Here is a 10232-nt window from a genome sequence, read left to right on the forward strand (position 1 = left end):
ATAATCAAGAAGCACATGACAAAGCATCACTAGACATTCCCCACCCGTGGCTAGCGGTGTTTTGTGTTTTGAAAGATTCCCATCATGTGTTCATTTTCGTGTGAAGCTCTATGCCTTGAAGAACTTTGAATTCCAGACAAGATCACTTTATCTGAGAGTTCATCTTGGGGATATAGTGCCCTTGTTTGAGTTAACTCTTACTGTGCTGTTTATAATAGTGAAATGCAACACAGTACACTGTTCTCTCTCTTTCTTTCTCTCTTTATCTTTCTCTCTCTCTTTCTCTCACTCTCTTCATTGTGTGCAGTTGTGCCTTTATCAAGTAGAGGCTTCTAATTCCTGAATTGAAATCCTCTTAGGATCTATGCTCTATTTCTGTTTGGTCTATAGGGTCTTTTTGAAATCTCCATTAGCCCAAGCTCATTGGCTGGAAAAGACACACGCATGCACACAAAAACACATAGATAGCTTCAGTGATCAAGTGTAGACCAGTGCAAGGTTAGCTACTGACACAAAGGGAGGACTTCACTGTGACTGTGGGAGGTAAGAAAAACTTTATTGACGTCTCTTATTTTTTTAAGATAATGGAGTGAAATCAGCTAAAACTTGTGTACAAATGGGTAGAAATGTGAAATTTAGTTTTTAGTTTTGAGTGGATGTAATAAGATAAGTTGTTTAGTGTTTTTATATAGGCTACATTTGAGACTAATTTTGGGGGCCATCTTGATTTTTCATGTATATAATTTGCCATTTACACTATGTTATATCATTAAGTATCATATAGAGAGCTTTTACCAATTCTGATTTAGTTTCTTTCTTGTTTTAAAGTAAAGGCTTCTGCATAGAATGAGGACAAAGGAGTCTTTCTTTTAGTTCAGAATTTAGTCATGGGCTGTGTCTAATTGAAAGTCAGCTGTTTACAAGAGTTTATTGTCTATTTCTTGCTCACACACATACACGTACAGAAGTGAAGCATTTATACATGACTTCAGTTGTTAATACTAGAACAGATCATGGCAAATATCCACTTGTGGATTTAGGGGTTAGAGAGGTGGCCACAAAGATCATCAGCCCAGATCAGCATCGTGACTGCACGCAGGAGGGAAGACTAGTGACTAATTGAAACACTGGGGATAGCCCATTTTATCTAATGAGATATTGGCTCTGCACACGTCACACAAATCTACTGGTCCAAACACTGACACCACAGACAAAGCAGTGAGACCCAGAGTGTATTGAAGAGCGAGTGTATTAGATTTATATCTAATACAAATGCATTGTACATTTTTATATATAAATGCTGAACAATTACAATATCTGTGCAAATGAAATCACACATCATAGTATAATATATGTATATATATTCATTAATTTATTAAAATTATTACATCATTGTGTTGTATGATTTTTGTTTTGTTGTTTGTCTTAATGGTTTTATGTTTTTAGTTGCCAATTCCATCTGTTCCATCTTAAGACAGTAAGGCTAAGGGCTAACAGCAAGCAAGAGAGCGATCTGTTGCAGTTCAGTAATCTTCTTACACTGCATTAATTTAATTAAATATCATGGGACTCACTTGGTATCCAGTAGCTCTGTCACAGTGCAAAGATTTTAAATTTGTAGCTATACAATTATCTAATTGAGAACAATGAAACCAAACAAGTGTTACAGGCCATTAATACCTTGAAGTAAAATAATTATTCAATAAAACATTAAAAGCCTGAATCATGCATTCCATAACCACATCATATGAATGACCTCCTTTAACTCACTGATTCTCAATTCTTTTGTCTTACAGGTAGCTAACCAGAAAAATGTCTGACAAAATGATTGAACTGGAAGAGACCGCAACTCACACAGGTAAGTAGAAGCAGTGTTTTCATCACATCACACAGTAACTGAACATTATTTGAGAATCTGGTGGCCTTTGTTTGTGTTTGTGCCTTTGGCAGTGGATCTGGTTGATCTATCTGTGCAAACTATATTTCAGTTATTAGTCATTAAGAAATTGTTTGTGCTTTTAATAGAAATTACTTTACAAATAGCAAAGCAAAAGCACTGATTACAGAGCAACTGGCACTAAACAGACAACAGGAAGACCAAAGCAAAGTAAAGTACAGATCTGTAGAGCTTTGGCTGTTTAGCTGACACTCTAATCTTCTTTTTCTTATGCAACAGTGGTGCAATTAGTGTACTTCCTAGTTGGGATGAAGTTTTAATCCCCAAATTAAAACAGGACACATACTGACCAATGATTCAGCTGGCTGGACTAGGATTGAATTGTGTCTGTTTCCAAAAATGTTTACCTGTGTTTTCCTTTTTTGTTGCCTCCATCAGCCTTTACGCTGTCTTACTAAGTACTTAGAGATATACACACAATTGTAATTATAACAATAATAACGTTATTTATATAGCACTTTTCTAAACAGAGTTGCAAAGTGCTTAACACTAAAACTGAATAAAACAGTAAAACAGTAAGAAGCTTAGAAAAATTAAACCAAAACAGCACTAAAACAATTTAAGAAAAGACTTTTCTGATAAAAGTGAGTTTTAAGAAGTGATTTAAAAGATGCTAGAGTTGGCTAGCCTGAGATACAGTAGTCACTATGCTTCAATAACTGAATACAAAATACTATTTGCCTTCTCCATAGGTCCAAAAGGAGTCATCAATGACTGGAGGAGGTTTAAGTTGGAAAGTATGGACCAGGAAAACTTACCACCTGCAAAAAAGGAGTTGCTGAGACAAATGTCATCCCCAAACAGGTCAAAAGACGACTCCAGAGCAAACCTTAACCGCAAGGTACAACCAAACAGACTTTTACTTTGATGGGCAGCACACACTGTGCTTTTGATTGTGATGTTTGGACACTGTGCATTATGAAACATCATAATATGCTACATCTTTGTGTAGCACTATAGTACAGATTTGTGCAAAAAAAATGAGGTTTGATGAGAGCTTCTTGGAGTTATTTTAGAAAACTCTTGGCTTAATGACTGAATGAATGCATCTAATAACCATAAGAAATTGCAAATAATCCAATTGTATAGCCAATTTAAATTGCAACTATTGTCATTTTTTCAGATGAGTGTCCAAGAGTATGAACTGCTTAAGGAGGAGGATGAGGGCTGTCTAAAGAAATATAGAAAACGGTGCATGCAGGAGATGCATGATAAACTCAGCTTTGGGCCCAAGTTTGAAGGTGTGCATGACCTGGACAGTGGAGAGGCCTTCCTAGAAGTCATAGAGAAGGAGCATTACAGCACAGTGGTGGTTGTCCACATCTACAAGGTTGGGGTCAAAGGTTGTGAGGAGCTCAACAACTGCCTTGACTGCCTGGCCTCTGAGTACCCCACTGTAAAGTTCTGCAGGATTGATGCTGTCGCATCCGGTGCTTCGGAGCGGTTCTCGGATGAGGTTTTGCCTACGCTGCTGGTGTACAAAGCTGGAGAACTACTAGGGAACTTCTTGGCCTGCATGCAGCACCTGAACGAGGAGTTCTTCGCCACTGATGTGGAGACCTTCCTCAACAGCTATGGCCTGCTGCCAGAGAAAGAGCTGCCTGGTGTGGAAGATGAAGAAGAAAATGATGTAGAGTAAACAAAGAGTTTGGCTGCTGAGGAAGAAATAAAGCTGTTCCGGGAGGACAGGATAGAGACTTATGAAAGACAAAATTTGCTACGGCAAATAGAAAAACCATAACATCTCCACTAGCTCACTAGTGTTTGAGGATTGTTCTCTAAAGGAGAAATTTTACATCCAGTTAGCGAATAAACCTCGATGTCCCAGATATGGGTGCTCTCAAATATGGGTGTGGGTTACAGTTAGGTGAGGAGAAACAGCATTTATTTATTTATGTAAAAAATATATCGCAAATCACACCACCGAAACAAAAGCCAAAACCAGCTATCTGTAATTTAACTAATTGCAATGTTATATTTTGTAATTATAGAAAATATTACATGCTGTATGTAAAAAAAAATATGAATTGTACATAAAAATGTATTAATTCAAAGACTTTTTGTAGTATTTGATTAGGTTGATCTATGTACAAGTTATTTATGAATCTAGGGTTCATACAAAGTAACATCCATAAATGTGATATAATATTTAAACACATGTATAGCCTACTTGAGGTCTCTGTGTTTTTTTTGTGTGTTTTTTTTTTGTTTTTTTTTGCCAAAATTGAAAAAACCTTTAAAGAGCTAAACAAAACAGGGGCTCTTAAGACTTAAGAGGCCAAAGCACTCTGGATGTGGAAACATTTTTGTGTAAACATGTCATCCAACTATCCAGTCCAACATTACTTACCCTTACATCTTAAGCAAATGTGGTGGGAGGTGCATTTTGTGTCTGGAAAAAACATTCATGAGCCTCTGGTATTTCACCATCATCAGTATTCATCAGTGAGGAGTTCATCCATTTCTGTATATTTTATATTGCGAAATTGGGAGAAAGTCATGGAAATATGCAAAAAGGAAACCATGGGTCTTGGGTTTTCGTAGTATGATATGACTCAGCCAACGGGTCCTTAACTCAGCACGATGGTCTATATCATCAGCATCAGATTTTGCTAAGGATTTGGTTACTATTTTAAACTGTGCACTGGAATGTGATGAAGCATAGCTTAATATACATGTTGTCCAGAATACAAATAAGAATAAAATTACATAAAATAGTGACATTTTGCATTGCATTTTTTGATTTATGATACTAGAATGTCTGGCAACCTCGAGGTGTTAATAAAATTCTAGGAAGTCAAGAAAGTAACCATAACTTGTTGTTTTCACACTTTGGTTTTTGTACTGATTAAACAAACAAGATCTAAAGTGTCAATTAGTGAGCTTTAAAGGTGCTGGTAGGTGGATTTATTTCACCTCTGGACAGAGCCAGTCTAGCCTTTTCCCCTTGTTTCCAGTCTTTGTGCTGAGCTAAGCTAACCAGCTGCTGGCTGTACCTTCATATTTAGCATACAGACATAGAAGTGGTATCAATCTTCTCATCTAACTCTTTAACTATTGCTTTAAATGTGATTCCTTCTTACAGACTGAGCATTGTAAAAGTCACCTCCTCCTCAATCACCACCATTATCTTAAGATTGTCCCAGGAGATTCAGCCAAGAATGAGGCTCCAACTGCTGTTTTTTCACCACCACCAACAGTGTCTAGACTCCAGGAGGGGGTCCTTACCTAACCCCTCTGTCTTCTAGGGCCTGCCTTATGCTTTGATACAAATGAAGTCCAAAACTTTGTCTGATTTTCATGTTTTTAAATGCACCCTAAGTTTTATATATATATATATATATATATATATCTTTATATAAAGGACCATACAACTAAAACGAATCTCTACTTTTTTACAACAATTTTTTTAACAAAAAATCATCTTGTTCAAAACAGAGGCACCAAGGGAAGGAAACGACAAAATACACACATGCAGGGTAACATACCATTGCAGAAGTTGAAGCAGGCTGTCACATGTTAAATAACCTCATCTGTTAGTTTTGTAACATAGACTTGACTCTCCTGTGACCCCAATGAGCTGCAGGCATGCCAAAACCACAACATAAAAGCCAGTTAAGATTTTTAAGTAAAGACTTGCAATGCTAACCCACAATTTGATAAATCATGAATTAAATTAAGTTGCCTCATATCTGTAGAAACTGCCAATCACATTACCACACAAACATATCCACTGCTACTGTAGGAAACAGAGGTTTGCAACAACGGCAGACCATTGGCTCTAATGAATTTGTATAGAAGGTATTTGTAAGTTTCTATTATTACACTGGTTTAGGTCCAAAGACAAAAAAAGGGTTATGGTCATCTCAATCCCACTGTTAAATTATATAATATGGAGTTGTACACAGTAAGCCAGCTTTATATCATGGCAAAAGCACCCCAAACACATTCCCAGGTGTCTACTTTTATGTGGTTTCTTGTAAGTACGTTCCAACAATCTCTGACATATTGCCTGCAAAGGGGCTCTTGATTTCTAATTACTCAAAATGCAAGAGCAAGTGAACTGTGACACGCTAACACATATTTCTCTGAGGATATCCAAGTGTTTGTGTTTCCACAGTACCACATCTGGCAAGGCTTGCATAGCCTCTAGCTGGTAACACCTCACTTTCACACACAGTAGCGTGTCTAAGATTTATCAAAAACCTTATGGTACCTCCTACAAGAGTTTTCTGAGGAGTGAGAGGTTTTCCTGAGGTGCCCAAACATGTTAGCCAGACTGGTTGCTGCTGACCTAGAGTACAGCACTGTATACAAGAACGGCAGCCAACTAGCCAAAACATCCCAGTTTGACTCTTCAGACAATGCACGTGTGCCACCACTAGCCCACAAAATTCACACCAAATAAAGGAGCTTCTAGCCAGGAATACGCCTCTGAGCTTCAGCCACACTTCACAGCCATGTACAGTATATGTGGCATTCTTCCAACAGGGACCAGGGTTCAATGAGTGCAACAGAAGACGCTATGAGAGCCCAAGCAAGGGCTGAGAGAAGATTCACCTCAATACAAGATGATTCATCTGTAAGCTCAGAATAAACAAAAAACCATTAACAAAGGAGAAGGCGTATTTTGCCTCAATGTTCTGTAGAATGTATACACCATCAAAGCATGGGCCTCTTCTAAGAAGCAGGTTTACTGAGTTATCTAGATAACTTTGCTGAGTAAAATAAAAAACAGCTTTTGTGTGTTCCAGACTTGGGGGCGTTTCAGATTTTACCCGATAAAATTACCCAGATACCTCTTTGAACTTGCTTCTTGGAACAGGTCCCATAGCATGATTTGACTCATCACTCCCTTCACACCAATGTTTACTTCAATGTTTACCCCTGCAATGACCACCTGATCCCACCCCCATTTCTGACATTTTGATTCTCCCTTTGTTTATACTGCTTCGCTAATTGGAGAACTTTTGTGATTTTTTTGTTTGGACTCTTGCAAAGCCCAGCTGCAACGCATAAAAACCAGTTGCACTGAGATGATGTCATGACACGTCAGTGGAGACCAGTTTTGAGGTGCACATGGTCCCTGTGACCAAATATGGACAGTGGATGTGGGTGATATAACTACAAACTGTCATCATAAATGAACACCTATTTTAAGTCACTTAGTTTAGATATTTGTATGTTCCTAATGACTCATTATTTTCAGTGATGACGTAAATGTTATTGTTTGACTCATTCACTCCAGATGAGATTAAACTTTTCATATAAATAGAATGCATAGATATGATTCAACCACCACATCAACATAAAAACTATTGTGTTATTACTAAAACAAAGGCGGAGTGAGCAACCTGATAATAAATAACAAGAGGGAGTATAGAAGAGATAAGAATCAATGATTCTGCAGAAAATAAATTACAGAGCGCACAACACCCGCACATCACAGTCCACCTTCGGGTGGGGGTTTGAATGAATAGACAGATAGATACATGGACTAGTGAAGGGATGGGTGGATGGATGAAAATGTCTAAAATATTACACATCCAAAGTTCTTCTGAATTTCTGTCACACTGTAGGTGACAGTTCACTGCTGCATTTGCTCAATATTATACAGAACTTAAAATGTGAACTGCCTCAAACACCATAGATTGCAGTGTGTAGGTGCCCATGCGTCTGGGTTTCACTCTTATGACAAGTGCTGACAAAAACCAACATGGCTGATTGAGATTAAGAGGTTTGCACAGCAGTGTTGCTGTAAGTTACTGTACATCTTGGTATCCAGGCGTGACAGCCAAGTGTAAGAAAATAGTTCTGCTGCCTGGAGCAAACTTCTTCCTTAAAACTTCTTGTGTTCGTGCAGTGAGTCTTTTGTCTCATAAAAGTATCACCTTGGTTATTGTGAACCATTAAACCACTGAGGTATTTATCAAAACTTGTCCAGACTGGGTCTAAATACCTACCAGGCACATGTCACAGAGGACGCAGTTAATAAATTCCTTGTATGTGTAAACCTTCTTGGCAATTAACCTGATTCTGAAACTGAAACTGTGGAAGTAATTAAAGCCCACATATAGAGTAGTGACTGAAAGTTAAAGTATATCAATCTAACTAAAACTATAGGGTTGCTGTACACATAAAAAGAAAACATGTTTAATTAATTTTAGACATTGCCTCTTCAAGAACCTCTTGGGAATTTCCAAAATCATTCTCTGATATAACACTTTTACATGGTCTGCTGTTATTAGCCCTAAATTGTTTTTTAAAAATGCACTTCTTATAATCTACTGACAAAATGACAAAATTAGCACTGCGGCTGAGAGAATATATTGCATGTTTTTTAGTCCAAATCCCACAAGCAATCTGTCCAGTTTTGTGCCGTCAAATGTTAAGATATTTAGTCAGACAGCTTTAAAAACTGCCCTATGTGTATTATGTGTGTAATTGTGGAGCATAAACAATTCTTCATGTCATTAAACCCCACAAATTCACTACCTCCATGTTTTCAATGGTTGCTACGGCCATGCACTGTTACTAATATCATATCATCACCATCCTGACCTTCTAATTACATTGTAGGGAATGCTGCAGGACACTTTGCAGCTCACAATGACAAGTATTGTACACAGATAGATGGACACATAATGGTAAAAAAAAAAAAACAACTCTATTTTCTCCTCAACCCTGTGCTTGGTTTACAAGCAAGTTTAACAACAACAAGTTTAAAGAGATGACCAAGTTTAGCCATGTATATGATATCCAGGATTTATAGTGGTCTTTTAACTCTACAAAATGCACTTTAAACATCAAACTGATGTCTTTTAAGTACAGCATGATATTTTATCATGAAGCCTTCAACTGCCTCATGAGAATGGATTGAATCATCCAATATTAATGTTGTGGTTGGCGAGATGTTTAGCTCTGTGCTGTTTTGTGTAACATTGGTCTGCACCTTATTGGTTGGTCTGCTTGGTCTCTGCACTTCCGAGGAGTGCACAAGGGAAGTTTCTCCAAAAAAACATAATTTGCTGAATTACATCCTCAGTCTGAGTGACAGGCACACCCACACACACAGCTGTAGCTGTCTTTTGGTAGTCCTATGTGTTGGCGCCATCTGCTGACCATCCTTTATTTGATTTTTTTTTTGTTGTTGTTGACATTTCTGCTTTATTTGATAAAGACAGTAGAGAGAGACAGGAAGAGCAGGGGTTAGAGAGGGAAGTGACATGCAGCAACACCGCTGCGGTAAGGACTCAGCCTTGGTACAAGGTACAGCCTTGATACAGGGGGCACCCCTCTGCTGACCATCTTTGACTGAAGGAGTGAGTAAATAAAGTCAACACCAGAGGTCAACACAGAGGACAAAGAACATTAATAAATTAATGGTTTTAATCTACAGTGCTATTTAACTATTAAGTCACAAGAAAAATTGCCAAGATACAAGTAATTCCATCCCATAACAAAATTAATTAAACTACATACATTGAGCGTGAAAGTTTATTCTTGACCTTGGAAACATTATTTTAACAAAAAATCTTAATACAATGTCTACTTACATTTACTAGCTTTCTTAAAAAAATAAAAAGCTAGTAGGTAAGTGAATCCAAAATTTCATAGGTCAGGTGTTGACAAGAGAGCAAACTCCATTCCCTGATAGACAAAAACATGAGATGCAATTTAAAGCCCCAGGAAAAAGGTAGTGAGTGGACCTTGAGTTAAGATTTTGTCTTGAAATGAACTTGTACAAACCTGTAGTGCAACATGCACTTGAGTCCCTCAGGAAAATGTTTCAGTTGTGAAGGAGTCCTGTAGTTATAATGCAGGACTTTTTGTAACCTAACATTCAAATTTTCTATCACTGATGTTTTTGTTTAATCTCTAACCATTATATTTGTATATACAATATCTATAATAAATAATATTATAATTAAAGTCATGCTAGTGACACATAATCATAACTGATAGTTAAAGCAGTATGGTTTACACATAAATACATACTGCATAATCATAGCTAGATAGAAAATCTATGCTTCTTAAATTGTATTCTCTTTACTGACTTAATTTGAATTTCCTTGTAAACATTTGTCTGGAAATTTCAAGGCACATTTGTTTTTTAGTTTGCAGTAGGTCTATGGGAGGGTTTGTATGCGACTGTGCCATGGTTTGGGGAAACCAGCAAAAAGTAACTTATTTGTATCTGCACGCTAAATTGGCTACACGTGCTTTTTTCTGAAGTTTAAATATAAGAAATACAATTCCCATAATGCTCCAGTAC

General features: G+C 37.3%; 1 protein-coding gene across 1 annotated transcript; it reads left to right on the forward strand.

Annotated features, from left to right (window-relative positions):
- The first annotated feature begins 397 nt into the window (after nucleotides 1–397).
- Nucleotides 398–4678, forward strand: pdcb (phosducin b). Its single transcript, XM_044199417.1, has 4 exons — nucleotides 398–543; nucleotides 1797–1858; nucleotides 2650–2798; nucleotides 3081–4678. The coding sequence occupies exons 2-4, from the start codon at nucleotides 1813–1815 to the stop codon at nucleotides 3594–3596; spliced, it is 711 nt and encodes a 236-aa protein (XP_044055352.1). The 5' UTR covers nucleotides 398–543; nucleotides 1797–1812; the 3' UTR covers nucleotides 3597–4678.
- The last annotated feature ends 5554 nt before the right edge of the window (nucleotides 4679–10232 follow it).

Source organism: Siniperca chuatsi, linkage group LG6, assembly GCF_020085105.1.
Source record: "Siniperca chuatsi isolate FFG_IHB_CAS linkage group LG6, ASM2008510v1, whole genome shotgun sequence".
Classification (NCBI taxonomy): Eukaryota; Metazoa; Chordata; class Actinopteri; order Centrarchiformes; family Sinipercidae; genus Siniperca; species Siniperca chuatsi.